This window comes from Scyliorhinus canicula, chromosome 4, assembly GCF_902713615.1.
Source record: "Scyliorhinus canicula chromosome 4, sScyCan1.1, whole genome shotgun sequence".
In the NCBI taxonomy this organism is placed as follows: domain Eukaryota; kingdom Metazoa; phylum Chordata; class Chondrichthyes; order Carcharhiniformes; family Scyliorhinidae; genus Scyliorhinus; species Scyliorhinus canicula.
In genome coordinates, this window is record NC_052149.1 from 145,052,025 (window position 1) to 145,067,472 (window position 15,448).

Here is a 15,448-nt window from a genome sequence, read left to right on the forward strand (position 1 = left end):
TTGTATATTTTAACAAGACCTATCTACTTTTATACTCCATTTCCTTTGAAATAAAGACCAACATTCCACTTGCCTTTCCTATTACCTGTTGAACATACATGCTAGTTTTTTGTAATTTGTGCACAAGGACCACCAAAGCCATCTGTGCTGCAGCTTTCTCCATTTAAATAATATTCAGCTCCTTTATTCTTCCTACCAAAGTGCATAACTTCACGTTTTCCAACATTATGTTTCATCTGCCAAGTTTATGCCCACTCACTTAACCTCATTTATACCTCTCAGTAGCCTCTTTGTGTCATCCTCATGCCTTGCCTTCCCATGGTGGTACAATGATTTGCACTGCTGCATTACAGCGTCAGGGACCCAGATTCAATTCCAACCTTGGGTGACTGTGTGGAATTTTCACGGTCTCCCCATGTTTGCAACGATTTCCTCCAGTTACTCCAGTTTCGTCACACAGTCCAAAGATGTGCAGGTTAGATGGATTGGCCATGATAAAATTGCTCCTTTGTGTCCAAAGATATGCAGGTTAGGTGGGTCATGAAATTAGGGCAGGGAAGTGGGCCGAGGTATGGTGCATTTTTTTGGGGTCAGTGCTGACTCGATGAGCTGAATGGCCTCCTCCCGTACTATAGGGATTCTATTTCTGTGTCATTTTCAAACTTAGCAATAATACATTCACTTCCCTTGTCATTAATATATATTGCAAATAATTGTGGCCCCAGCAATGATCCCTGTGGCACTCCACTAGTTACAGCTCATCACCGTAAAAATACTCCTCTTATCCCAACTTTCTGTCTTCTATTAGTTAGCCAATCCTCTATCTACGCTAATATAAACCCCAACACCATGAGTTAAGTAGCCTTTTGTGCGGTACATTATTGAATGCTTTTTGGAAATCCAAGTATATTACATCAACTGGTTCCCCTTGATCTATCCTGCTCATTACCACCTCAAAGAATTCTAATAAATCTGTCAGACATGGTTTCCCTTTCATGATGCCACACTGACTCTGCTTGATTCTATTATGTATTTCTAAATGCTCTGCAATTACATCCTTTATAATGGACTCTTAACATATTCCCACTGTACTCTTTGGTTCTCCAGAAACTTATCTCAATAATAATCTTAATAAAAAGTTGAAGGAAAGTTGAAATGGCAATATCATTTTAAACATTTTCCCCCACACTTTGCTGTTAAAAAGTACACACACAATAAAATAAAATAATGTGCATTGCCTTGTGTTGCTATGGAGATTAATATTTTGTGCCCTCAGTGTCTTCAAAAGCATGTCTTGTTAAATGGGCCATTTGACTTGGAAAAAAGGCTTTACTATTGGAGTAATTTAACCAGAAAAAAACAGAATCTGTTCTGGGCGGGATTAGAGGGGTCGTTTCCAGCGCTTGTAATGCCGTGAACGACCCCGCTTTCTAATGGCACTCTGGGGCAGTTTTCGGGCCTCAACGGGGAATGCCGCTTCGAGGCTGCACTTAGGCATATTTCCTGAACTGAGGAGCTCCGACGAGTGGAGTTCCTCAGTGAAGGAAGAAATCTGGGCGCCATTTAAAAGTTATAACCCAATCTCTCAACCCCCCCCAATGTGACCCCCGGGCCTCCCCAACTCAGCCCCCCCCACACCTCGCTTGACACTAGAGAGCACCTCCGGGACCGAACTCCAGCGTGCTGCCCAGGCAACTTGGCACTGCCAGCCTGGCACACTGGCTGGGCACCTGCCAGTCTGGCAGTGTCAGTGCCAGTCTGGTACCTGGGTGGGAATGCCAGGGTGCCAGGCTGGCAGTGCCAGGGTGCCACCTGACCCAGATACCAGCCACCTGGGGGCATCTGATCCCCTGGGTGAGCCCCTCTAAGTGCTGTTCTCCCTTGTCCCCATTCGTAGGGACCAGTACTAATCGACGCCTGGCTGGGGTCTCCTCTGCGAAGCCGGTAAATCCCGGCAGCCAGTTCAATATGGCATCGACAGACCTCGAGTCTAGGTTTTGTGGGCGGGATCCAGATCACGACATTTTACAAAATCTCATTTGATCTCGCAAGGTGTAACAACTGTCGGGAATCCCAGGAGAGGACTCTTGCAGTAGCTACAGGCCACATCCCATCCTGATTCCAGCGGGACGCTGCCGGTAAATTGCGCACAATGTCTTTCAGTCATTCCTTCTGCATTTTGATCTTACAAATTTCTCTATAGCAATCAGTCGTCAGAGATTGTGCGCTGGTCCAGTATGCATCAAACTGGTTACATAACTGCAATGTTCAAAGATATTTATTAACAAGAGTACATCTCTAAATTATATGCTCAAAAGTATGAAACAGTGGTGGTGACTGAAGTAAGGGGTTATCTGTAAATATAAATATAATGGGATTTTCTAACCCTCCCGCTGCATTTCCACGGTAGCCGGCTGCGGGACCTTTTGGTCCCACCACTGTCAACGGGGTTTCCCAATGTTTGCACCCTTCACCGACGGTGAACCCGTAGCAGAGTGGGGGTGGGGTGTCACCATCAAATGATCTCACCGGCAGGAACAGCCGGAAAATCCCGCCCACTATCATTACACTCAATAATTACTGCAATGTGACTGACTTTTAACAGTCCTCTGAAATGTTCAGTTGATGGACAATTAGGGACGAGCAACAGATGTTGGCTTTGCCATCACATCCCATGAGAAAAATAAAGTAAAAAGAAATCTATAAAAGTTGCCTATGGAGATTTGAATTGTCTTGAACTATGACTTCTGACCTAAGTTTCCTCTTGCAGCTTACCTTATGCGAAGTGGGGGCACTGATGATGGTTTGGATATATAAGGTTGCAAAACCAGGATAAATTGTCAACTGTTATTTATTTTTATTATTCACTCCTGGTAATTGGGCATCACTGGGTGGCCCAGCATTTATTGTCCATCTCTAATTTCCCTTGAACTGAGAGGTTTGCTAGGCCATTTCAGAGGGCAATTAAGAGTCAACCACATTGCCGTGGATCTGGAGTCACATGAAGGCCAGACCAGGTAAGGATGACAGGTGTCCTTTCCTGAAGAACATGAATGAACCAGATGGGTTTTTAATGATAATTGACAATGGTTCATGGTCAGCATTAGACTTTTCATGCTTGATATTTATTGAATTCAAATTTCACCATCTGCCATGGTGGGATTCGAACATGGATGCCTTGAGCATTATGCTGGGTGTCTGGATTACTAATCCAGTGAAAATACATCACTGGATCTTAGTTTAAAAATCAAAACTGAAATTATATTGGGCTGCATGAATAAAGCCCCTGGTATTTAATGCAAAATTACTCAAAAACCTCCACAAATTATGTAACTCAAAATGATTGAAGGAGGAAATGGAGTAACATCGCACATATACAGCAAGGGATGCTTTTCTGAGATTGAAACTGACGGACATTGTTGAGGCAGGATGTAACAAGCTATACAATATATTTGGCTGTGATTGACCTGATGTCGGGGTGAATTATGCTTTTGTTAGATATAGAAGATAAAAGAGGAAGTTCCTTTCCTCAACATTGGCTTCCTTCATGACTTGAAACAGGAAGAGTCCATTAAGCCTGCCCCACCATTTTGTTAACGCAAAGCAGTTACTTTGGACACGAACTTCTAGCCTCGTTACGCTCGTGCTCAAACGTAATACCAACCCCTGGATCGTGTGTACCCCTGTTCCAGGGTAACACTTGTCCGTGCCCGTCTGCCCCAATGATCAACCATAACCCCCTCCAACTGCCAAGACATCTGGCTGTGCAGCTGAAGGCTGTATGGAATTGGCAATTGTTAAGTGAGCAGTTCACATAAGCTAAGTGGATTCCCCTGGGTGGGCAGACCATGTCGCATGTGGGAGTCATTGCCTAGCATCTCAATCAGACCATGATGCTTGAACAGTGTACCTGAACACTGCGGGAAGGAACACCACACACGTCGCAGCCCACATCCGAACACCCACGAGATGGGAGACAGCTCCGGGTGACATGTCCACAGCAGGAGGGTGGATAAGTGCCACGTGGAGGGGGTCAGTGTCCGGTCTGGTTGACGTTGTGAGCGGGTGTCTGGGGTACAGAGTCTGGGTCTGGTGAGGGGGGCCTGCTGCCGCCGGATCTGCATGGGCAGGACATTCCGGGTTGGGGGGGGGGGGGGGGGGGGGGGGAGGATCAGTGGAGGAATGGAGGGTCCCGGGCTGTTTGTCAGTTCAACATCCTCTTCCAATTCTTTACAAATATTGAACGTTATGACAGGGATGTTGGATGCCGAGGTTGCCCTCGTGGTGCTGGTGCTACGCGATGCGACCAGACGCTGGAGAAGGTGGCAGATGCTCAAGGCGGCAGACGATGTGCCGGACTCCGCCTTACACCCTGAGGACCCGGGCGCCCATCAGGCTAGTAAGGGACCCAGAGGGGGAGTCCCACGACGGCCCAGGGTGTAACAGGCACCGCTGGTCCGTTGAACAAATGATGGACAGTGTGTGCCGCAGGAGGCTGTGCATCAACAAGGAAGTGGTGCAACACTTGTGCCATGTCCTCGCGGATTTGGCATCGCGGGGAGGAGGAGGACACCCACTCCCGGTGGCCATCAAGGTCACCACAGCTCTGAACCTTTATGTCTTGGCATCAATCCAGGGCTCGAGCGGGGATCTCTGTGGTATCTCACAGGCCACAGCCCACAGGTGCATCCAGCAGGTCACAAATGTCCTGTATGCCCGAAGGAAGACTACATCATCTTTCAGATGGACCAGGCTCAACAAGATGCCTGGGCAGCAGGCTTCTCAACCATCAACACAATACCCCAGGTCCAGTGGGTAATAGCTGCCACGCATGTGGCCCTGCACTCACTGGGCCACCTGGGGTGTCCAATGTTACCAGAAAGGGCTTCCACTCCCTCAACATACAGCTCGTGTGCGACCACCAAATGAAGATAATGCATGTGTGTGTCCACTTCCCAGGAGTGTACACAACAACTACATCCTGGAGCAATGGGTCATCCCTGCCCTCTTAAAGGAGCACCACAGGATGGGCAGCTGGCTCTTGGGGGATAAGGATTACCTGCTGAGGACCTGGTTAATGATGCCAGTACGGAGGCCGGAGGCCGAAGAGGAGACCTGATACAACTGGACCCATGTGACGACCCGGGCTGTGATTGAGCAGTGCATTGGACTCTTCAAGATGTGGTTCCGATGCCTCGACCACTCCAGGGGTGCCCTGCAGTACACCATCCGGAGGGTCACCCGCTTTCTGGTGGTCTGCTGTGTCCTCCACAACCTCGCACAGTAGTGGGGCGATGGGCTGGAGGTTGATGATGAGGAACATGTGGCCACCTGGGAGGAGGAGGACGTGGGTGATGACAAGGGGGATGAGGATGTTGAGGAGGCACCGGACCAGCAGGGGCTGGAGGACAAGGCTGGGGAGGTGAGGGAGGCCCTCATACTCACCCGCTTCACCTAGGACGTGGCCTGGTCCGTCATCGCAACTTTCCCCACCCACCACTCCCATGTCTCCCCCCTCCCAGGGTAAGTGGCACATCACTGAAAGGTGCTGGGTCTGTGTCGGCATCGTTAGCGGGTCACTATCGAGGTCAGGGGGTGATGATAATCCACAGAGAGCTAAGCGCCAGTGCTCCTCAATCTATGCCATAGTCTGATCCCTCCCTGTCTGCTGAGTGCTCGTCACACCCATCACCTGTATGTGGTGATGCATTGTAGAAGAAAGTGACAGAGATTTCCTACTGGTTGTGCACATGGGTATTTATTGTTCAATACAGGTCCCCACTCTTTCCTTCAAAGACTCATGTCAATAAGGTTTTCCTTTGACCAACTTCTAAGATGATTAGGTTGAATTCCAATTTTACAATGCACATTACCAGGGGAGACCCTTACCCACCAGTCATCAATAATGGACTGAAAGTCATTGACAGTGAGTTCACAGCTTCCTGATATGTGCAGCTAGCAGGACCAACCTTCCGCCTGGTCTTAAAGTTAATCAAACTGTCTGCTCATTCCAGATCTGAGTATTGGAGAAAAGAATCATTCCTTATCTCGGCCACTGAGTCACCTGCTTGTTTTGAATACTTCAGTCAGATCATACTCAATCTAATCTCCAGAGGCTATAGCCAAAACTTGGTCAGTTTCTTATCTTCAAACATTTCCTTCATCCTAGATAAAGTCCTGGTGAATTGCGGTTGGCTTTATTCTAAGACCAGTGTCTCCGCCCCCTGGTGGTTGAGCCACAAATTGAAGAGTGTACACCGATTGGGATCTGACCGATCTGCTGCCAAATGACGGTGACACTTCCCCACATTTATTTCCTTGTGACTCTTGTGATGAAGCCCAGTATCCAAAAAACCTCTCCATCAGCATGTTGATGTTTAATGATTTCGATCACCGAGTCCTTAATCACCTTGCTCACCCATCGCCGTGTTTTTCCATTTTCTCATTTGCCACTCTAACATAAGAACATAAGAACATAAGAACTAGGAGCAGGAGTAGGCCATCTGGCCCCTCGAGCCTGCTCCGCCATTCAATTAGATCATGGCTGATCTTTTGTGGACTCAGCTCCACTTTCCGGCCCGAACACCATAACCCTTAATCCCTTTATTCTTCAAAAAACTATCTATAGTGGAAAAACATCCACCGTGTATGACCTTGCATTTTATGTTGAACTACATCTGCTGTTGTTATTCTCACCTACAATCTGTGCATTTGCAGTTTACTACTTTCTTTTTTCACAATTCACTACACCTCCTAACTTAGTGCCCTCTTCAAACTCAAAGGTATTTTCAGTAACCCCTGATCCAATTCATTTATATATAGTGAAAAGCTGGGATCCCCATGCCACTGCCTGAGGGAAATCACTTTACCCTTGACCACCAGTCTGAGAATGTCACTTTTATACCAGCTCCTCCCCCTCCATTTGCTTTTAATGCCACAGGGTTGTCTCCATGTTCATCATGCGGAACTTCATCAAATACCTTCGCAAAATCCATTATACCGCATCTATCGATCCTCCTCACAGCACAACTCAGTGACTCCATCATAAAAAAAAACTCTATTAGATCAGTTAGCCATGATCGACCTTTCGGCAAACCTTGCTAACTCTTGCTAATCAGCTTATGCTTCCCTAAGTGCTCGCTTCCTCGGCCCCAATGATGGATTCTAGCAATTTTCGGCATGGCTGACACTAAACTCATTGGCCTGGAGTGACATTGCTTCATCCTCTTTTCTCCTTTGAAAAATAAGCTTCACCTTGATGATAAAAAGAGTGTATAAATTTTGAATCGGCAGTGGAGCTATGATGTGGGGCGGCATTCTCCGACCCCCTGTCGGGTGGGAGAATCGTTGGGGGACGGCGTGAATCCAGCTCCCGCCGTCCCCCTAATTCACCCGCCCCCGACTCGGCATGAGTCTCGCCGCCCGCCTCGGAGAATGGCGGGGTCTAGCGCAACTCAATGGGCGCCGGGGCTGCCCAAAATATCCGGCCTGCGATGGGCCGAAGTCCAGCCCGTCTGATGCCAGTCCCGCCAGCGTAAATTGGAGTAGGTCCCTTAGCGGCGGGACCTGGCGGCGTGGGCGGGCTCCGGGGTTCATGGGTGGGCGCGGGGGGATCTGGCCCCGGGAGGTGCCCCCACAGTGGCCTGGCCCGCGATCGGGGCCCACCGATATGCGGGCGGGCCTGTGCCGTGGGGGCACTCTATTGTTCCGCATCGGAGGCTGTGGTCCTCCGCCATTACCGGTGCGGAAGCGATTCCCTCTGCGCATGCACGAGGATGACGCCAGCACGCGCTGGCGCTCTCGCGCATACGCTGGCCGGCGGAGGCCCTTCGGCGCAGGTTGCCGTGGCGCCAAGATCCTTTCCCGCCGGCCAGTGGGACGCCAACCACTCCGGTGCGGGCCTAGCCCCTGAAGGTGCGGCCTGACGCCGGAGTGGTTCACGCCACTCCGTCCCACCGGGACCCCCCACCCCGCCGGGTAGGGGAGAATCCTGCCCGTGAATTCTCCAGCTCATTCAATTGGTGGGAGAATTCGCTGGGAGTGAGGTTGTGTAGTTTTTGCCTCAGGCCACGGCCTGTAGGCCGCAGTAAAGACAACCTTTTCTGTCTCAGTTGAATGTGAGCCCAGCTACTTGCGCTCAATGAGCTGTCAATTTGATAGGCGCTGCCTCTTATTTGCAGCATAATTATAAAATTGAACCTTCCATTCCCTGCTCCTCCCACCCCCCCCCCCCCCCCCCCCCCCCCCCACCCCACCGTACTGTCGTGGGAGATCAAATTATGTATGTGGAACATATTAGCATAATTCTGCTTTCTGCAGCATTTTATCATATGAATAAGTTTATGTAAATTTTCATGAAAGAGTAACTAATTTTAGTCATTACATGAACCACAGGATCAAGAGCAGATGGTTGTTAGGGCTCAGTTTCAAAACTACGTTTTTAGATGTTTTGTCACAATGAGAGTCTGGAGTCCACCGTCTGGTTGAAGTTGATTAGCTGTCTGGCCTTTCCCCCTTCGGTTCTGGGCTGAAAATATCTTAACTCCACTGGCTTTAACCGTCCCTTTGGAAGTGAATTTGGCAGTACTCATTAGAGTTTAGCAGAATGAGAAGCAGCCTCATTGAGACATATAGAATTCTCAGGGGGCTTGACAGGATAGATTTTCCCCTGCGGTTGAGTTGAAGATCAAAAAGCATAATCTCAGAGTAAGGGGTCGCTCATTTAAGACAAGTGAGGCGGAATTTCTTCTCTCAGAGGATAGTAAATTTGTGGAATTCCTTAGCACAGAGGGCTGAAGAGGCTGGATCATTAAATAATTTCAAGGTTGAGAGAGACAGATGTTTAGTCGGCATGGAAATCAAGGTTATGGGGATAAGGTTTTTATCCGTGAGGCTGTTTTTTATGGGGTGAGGGGATGAGAGGAATGAAGTCTATCTCAGCTTTCATCAACATTTGTAGCTTCCTCGGAACTGTTTCAGGGAGGGCTCAATACCAGGCATGCACAACTACCCTCCCACCCCCCCGCCTCTCCCACCCCCCGCCGGAACAAAGATGCCACAGCTCGGGGCACTTTGTCCCGACAAGGATGGGGTGACCCAGATGTTTCCCCAACTCTGTGCCTGCCTCGGGAGCAGAAATCCATGCCATAGCCTCTGAATTGCGAGTCCAACAGCAGAACCATGAGTGTACTGTGATTTCAGCCTCCAGTCAAGTTGCTTGCGTTGGCCACTGGAAAACAATTGACCCACAGCTGTTTGAATATTCCCATAACATACTCTGGGTCACTTTCTCTGGGAACTCATTGAAATCTTGAGCCATGAATCCCAAAATCAACTCCTTTCTATGGAGGAGAGGGTGAACTGAATGCCTTTATGAAAAATCCGACAATTACCATGAATGTACCTCCACAAAACCATAGCTCTTGATGTTGTAGAGGTACACCCTGATGGAAAAGGCCTAGTCATCCATCTCCAACCTGCACTGGGGAAATCGCTCTGGTACTGCTGGTCCAACTCACCAGTGCCACCGGGTCTCCGACAAAATCAAAGCGGTTCTACCGATTTACTGGAGGCAGCGCGCCTGCTGTAGATTTGGTCTTCCTGGTCTCTGTCCTTACTAAATCCCGATAAGGGAAGTTTGCTTTTGTTGACAGCTGCTTAAGATCCATGAGTGAAGAGCAGATGTCATGAGAGATATGCAAATCACAGTATAAAATTGGCTTTTTGTGCTGCAATTCAATCAACTTTGGTCCTCCACATTACTTTTAATGGATGAAAAATTCTCTTTGGCCAGCTGCAACATGTTCTTAATGCCGGAAGCTCGACTCCGAGAATTTGTAAATCACTATTAGGACCTGCTTAGCTTAGCCTCTCATGGGCCTTTCTTGTAAAAGCTGCAAATGGAAGACAAGCTGCTTTATAAATTGATAAGAATGTTGAGAGCAGGGGTTTAGTACCAGACATATCTCATCACACTGTGACGGGATTCTTGCAAAAGTTTCCTTTCTCTTTGTTTACTTAGTGCTGAAGTAATGATTTACAATTGGACCAGCTCGGTTGACAGCTATCTTGACATGTCAGAGAACTATAACCCAAGAATTGTCCACAAAATGACAAATGATACAGCGAGGTGTAAACAAACTTGCAACCCTGTAGCATCTTTCACATCCTCACAGAGTCCCAAAGTACTTCACAGCCATTAAAGCACTTTGGAAACTTGATCACAATGGGGGAAAGTGGCAGTCTATTTATGCACAGCGAGATCCCACTAAAGGTGATGGACTAAATCCTTTAGTAATGTCAGGTACATGCTCCTGATGTGTATTGGAAATTCAAAACTAGAAAGCTCCTCCTCCCATTAGATTGAGACCACCCATACTTCTTTCACCTAAACCTTTACACTCTGCAGAGAAAGAAGGCCTTCATTTTGTCTGCCTGGATTAAATTAAACCCACATCCCCAAAGTTTAAAGAGGACTCTGTTTCAATGTATCCCCCCACCCATCCTTTGCAAACAGCCATTTTAATAAATGTGTATTAATTGATTGTTTTGATTTGGTTTTTTTTACAGAGTCTTTCTACGAGCGATTAACAAGTTTGCAGAAACCATGAACAATAAGTTCCTGGAGAACATGAACTTTGAGCAGCAGGTAGGAGAATGCAGCAGTCAACATCCAATGCATCAGCATTAGTATCAGTCTGGTGTCTTATTAAATTGGGGTGGTACTAAAACACTAACAAACTTCAGCACCATCCCAAATTTAAGACGACTAAATGGGTGTGAGATGATAAGATAACAACATGTGTTCATGTGGTGACGTAAATACAGCAAAATGTCCAAACGGGTTTTGCAGAGGCTTGAGTACATTGAAGGCTGAAATAAAGGAGACGGTATGTTGGGATGTCAATAGGCTTAGTGTAAGAGATGAGTTTGAAGGACAGTACAGAATATAAGATGATAAAAGTCAATTTTGTAAGAAGAAGGTATTTTTTATCCTTTCATGGGATGTGAATGTTGCTGGCTAGACCAGCATTTATTTCACAACGCTAATTGTCCTTGCGAATGTGCTGGTGAGCTTGAATGCTTCTTGAATGCTTCTCTCTGTGTGATGTGGATACACCCACAGTGATTGTTAGGAAGGGAGTTCCAGGATCTTGACCGAGTGATAGTGAACAAATGGCGATATAGTTCCAAGTCAGGAGGGTGTGTGGCTTGGAGGGCAACTTGCAGTTGTTGGCTTTCCCATGTCCCTGCTACCCTTGTTCGCCTGGTTAATAGAGGATGTGGCTTTGAAAGGTGCTGTCGAAGGAAGCTTGTTGAATTGCTTCAGTGCATCCTGTAGATGGTACACACTGCTGCCACTGTGCACCAGTGGTGGAGGGAGTTTAAGTTGTGGATGGGGTGCTAATCAAGCAGGCTGCTTTGTCCTGGATGGTGTTGAGCTTCTTGAGTGCTGTTGGAGTTGCACTCCCCCGGGCATGTGGAGAGTATCCCATCACACTCTTGATTTGTATCTTGTAAATGGTGAACAGGCTTTGGGGGGGGGGGGGGGGGGGGGGGGGGAGTCAGGAGGTGAGTTACTTGTCACAAAATTCCCAACATTCAGAGACGGTAATGCCATTAAACATTAAGGGGAAATGGTTTGATGCCAACTAGTTGCTGTTTGTGTGGTGCAAATGCTACTAGTTATTTATCCGACCAGCCAAAATATAATCCAGAGCTTCCACTTCTGTGTCTGAAGTTCACGAATGCGGGAAGACTAGAAAGGGATGATTCTCCTTTGAGCAGAGAGGAAGATTTAATAGAGGTGTTCAGAATAATGAGGGGCTTTGATACAATGAATAAGGGGGTACTGTTTCTAACCATGGTCTGTTCGATAACCTGGTGTTACAGATTGAATACAATGGGCAAAAAGGTGCAGAGAGGAGATGAGGAGAATTTATTTTTTGCAGCAAGTTGTTATGATCTGGAACGTACTGTCTGAAGGGGTTGTAGAAGTGGATGCAATGGGGAACTTCCAAAAAGAAATTGGATTAATCCCAGAAAAGAAAAAAAAATACAGGACAATGGGAAAAGAGCAGCAAAGTGGGCCAAATTGAATAGCTATTTCAAAGAGCTGGCACAGTCACAATGGCCCGGATGACCTTCTTGTGTGCTGAAAGATTCTATTGTGATTCACTGAAACATTTTCAATTCAGTGTAGAGCCATTGCATTTCTCAATAATGTTGAAAGCAATGTTCAAAGCGCTATGTCTTCACATTTAAAGAAATAAGTTGCGTTTAGCATCCTTCAAAACCCTAGAGCATCGCAAAGTGCTTCATAGTCGAAGATCTACTTTTTCCAAGCTTAGTCATTGGTGTAAAGTGAAACACAGGAGCCAATTTTCTCTCAGCAGGAAGACAGAACTAGCAATAGAAGAATGATCAGTCATCTGCTTTTAATTGGAATATAAATTTTTAAAATTCCTTCATGGGATCTGGCCTTCGCTGGCATTTATTGTCCATCCTAATTGCGGTTGAACTGAGGGCAGACCAGGTAAGGGTGGCAGATATCCTTCCCTAAATTAGGCATTAGTGAACCAGATCTGTTTTTAAATACAATTGACGGTGGTTTCATGGGCATCATTAGACTTTTAATTTCAGGTTTATATTATGGAATTCAAATTCTACTATTCAAATTCTTGTGATGGTGGGACTAAAACCGAAAGCATTATCCTGGATCTCTTGATTACTTAGTCCAGCAACAATAATAATGTTTATTATTTTCACAAGTGGGCTTATATTAGCACTGCAATGAAGATACTGGGAAAATCCCCTAGTGCCACACTCTGGGGCCTGTTCGGGTACACAGAGGGAGAATTCAGAATGTCCAATTCACCTATCAGCACACCTTCCGGGACTTGTGGGAGGAAACCCACGCAGACACGGGGAGAACATGCAGAGTCCGGACAGACAGTGACCCAAGCCGGGAATCAAACCTGGGACCCTGGCACCATGAAGCAACAGTGCTAACCACTGTGCTACCGCCTTTGCCACTATGCCACCAACTCCCCTCAGGATATCAGGTTAACTCCTCTGCTCACCTTTGAATCATACAAGGGGATCTCACTTGAATGATGGTGCCAACCACAGTGCAGTCCTCCCATAGTGCTGAACTGAAGTATCTACCTAGTTTATGTCCTCAACACTCTGTGGCCTTTCTTGAATCCACAAGCTTCTGGCTCTGTGCTACCACTGCAGACAGTCACATCTCTGTCTCCTTAAAGCACTTTGAATGAAAAACGATGCACAAAGATCTGTGTTTGAGGAAAGTAAAAAAAACACGGATTTATTTGATTTCAAAGATAATTAATTCACAAGTATATAACAACCCTAAAAAAGTAAAATGAATCTCCTGATGTAAACTGCCATTTTCAGTTTGTTTATGAGGTTGCAGGATGGTGGTGGGGGGGAGGATAATATCAAGGGATTTCAGCCCATCAAGTTCCCTGTGCTACTTAACTGAAAGGAATTGAGTATGACAGCCATTGAGAGTCTATAAGAAGAGCAGAGCGTCTGCCAAGTTTAGCGCAGCATAAGCAGCAATCATTGGGGAGATTCCTTGCGGAACTCCCAAGATTTTTTATTTCAACCACTCTAAATCATTAAACATGTCGCAGCTTATAATTGGATCAGAGCAAAGCATGAGGAGATTGCTTGCTATCAAAAATAGCAAGATATCCAAGTTAATAGACAGTGACTCCTTTATGTGTCAAATACATAATTCAAGAAGGAGTTAGTGATTCCGCACTTGTTTTTTCCCCCCCCCCCATAATCTCTGGATTGTAGCAGCGGTTGACTGAGGGAAATGAGGAACTCCAAAGTTTTGAAATCTTGGGGAAAAGGAATGGTGTGATAAACCTTGATTGTGATTTAGGGTGAATGTATAGATGGAGAAAATAGTTTAAAGTTTCACCTCTGGATCAAAACATGAACTAACAGACACAAACCCCCTTATATTTATGGAGAGGGATCAGGCAGGAGGGTTGCTGGCTGGTAAAACCCTGCAGTATGGGTTTCCCAGAGGCCTGCCGAATCTGAACGTTGGATTCCATTTCACAGTCAGCAGCCAGCTGGGTTAAGAGGCTGTCAGGCAGAAGGCTTTCTGGGGCTGATTTAGCACAGTGAGCTAAATAGCTGGCTAAGAGCTAAAAGCTAAAGCTAAATAGCTGGCTAAGAGCTAAAAGCAGACCCAGGCAGACCAGCAGTGCGGGTTCAATTCCCGTCTCAGTCTCCCCGAACAGGCACCAGAATGTGGTGATGAGGGGCTTTTCACAGTAACTTCATTGAAGCCCACTTGTGACAATAAGCGATTTTCATTTCATTTTTTCACCTGGGTGGCAGAGCGGAGAGGAAGGAGGAATGGTTGGTATCTGAGTACATTGGCGGGGGAAGACAAGGATCGATTGGGAAATGTAGTGCAGGAAAAAAACTCATCATTTCGATCAGGTAGTTCTCACCTTTCACCTATCAGGTTTTCCAAGGCATGGAATACCTGGCGTTAAAGCTAAAGCATAGCTAAAATTTTAGGCATACAGACTCCTGAAAATATTTAATTAATGGGCTCATGCCTGGTTAGTTGGAAATGGAAAATCCAGATATTGACAACACAACAGAGTTCCTGGGGGAAGCAGATTGTCTTAATCCAGGCTACTTGTCAGTTTTGGTGCAAGTTCAAGCTTTCGATGCTACTTGTAAAATCAACACTGTAATTTCTGTTAACATATTAGCAGATTATCTCGACTGGCTTCAGTGCATGGCCATTCATCCATCAGACATCAAGCTACAAGGTCCAGGATAGAGCTCCCAATTAAAGGTGGAACTGTTGCTCCTCTGAGCTACAAGGGATGACAGATCATAGATTCCCACTATATGTTCTTCACAATCAATGTACACCCTATTGAGTTGCGATGTTGGCATACTTCTTGGAATCTTAGAAAACAAGATGACGTTCATTAGTTGAATGACCCACTGGGCATGATTTCCTCCCCATTGCACTAAGTGCGAGAGAAGGCGTAAAAGGCGACACCCGAACCATTGATCACAATGGTAAGTTTTCGCACTCCGCCACATTAATTATGCATTCGCAGGGAAATTGTTGGATCACAGGTCTCAGATTCGCCTGTCCCATCCTGAGTTCACCGATTCCTCATTCTGGGCACCATATTTAAAGTGCAGCTGCGTGCAAACTTGTCAATGTTGGCAGACCAGGATTGCTCCCACTGAAGACATGGCCTTAAAACTGAAGAAGACTTCAACCCTCAATTTCAGTTATACCTCATTGGAGTGCCTGCTGGACGTCATTGAGGCCCGCTCCAATATCCTGTTCCCCTGGTAACTGAGGATCCTGCACCAGCTGATCCCTCAGACAATCTTACTGAGAGTGCTTTGTCCTGTTTTCAAGTCGTCT

At 46.6% G+C, this 15,448-nt stretch overlaps 1 protein-coding gene across 1 annotated transcript in view; it reads left to right on the forward strand.

Moving 5' to 3' along the window:
* LOC119965058 (dedicator of cytokinesis protein 2-like) overlaps window positions 1–15,448 on the forward strand; it is a 759,716-nt gene that overhangs the window by 585,154 nt on the left and 159,114 nt on the right. The window contains exon 30 of the mRNA XM_038795299.1: window positions 10,570–10,648. Within this exon, the coding sequence (XP_038651227.1) occupies window positions 10,570–10,648 (79 nt within the window). The remainder of the gene's footprint in view (window positions 1–10,569; window positions 10,649–15,448) is intronic.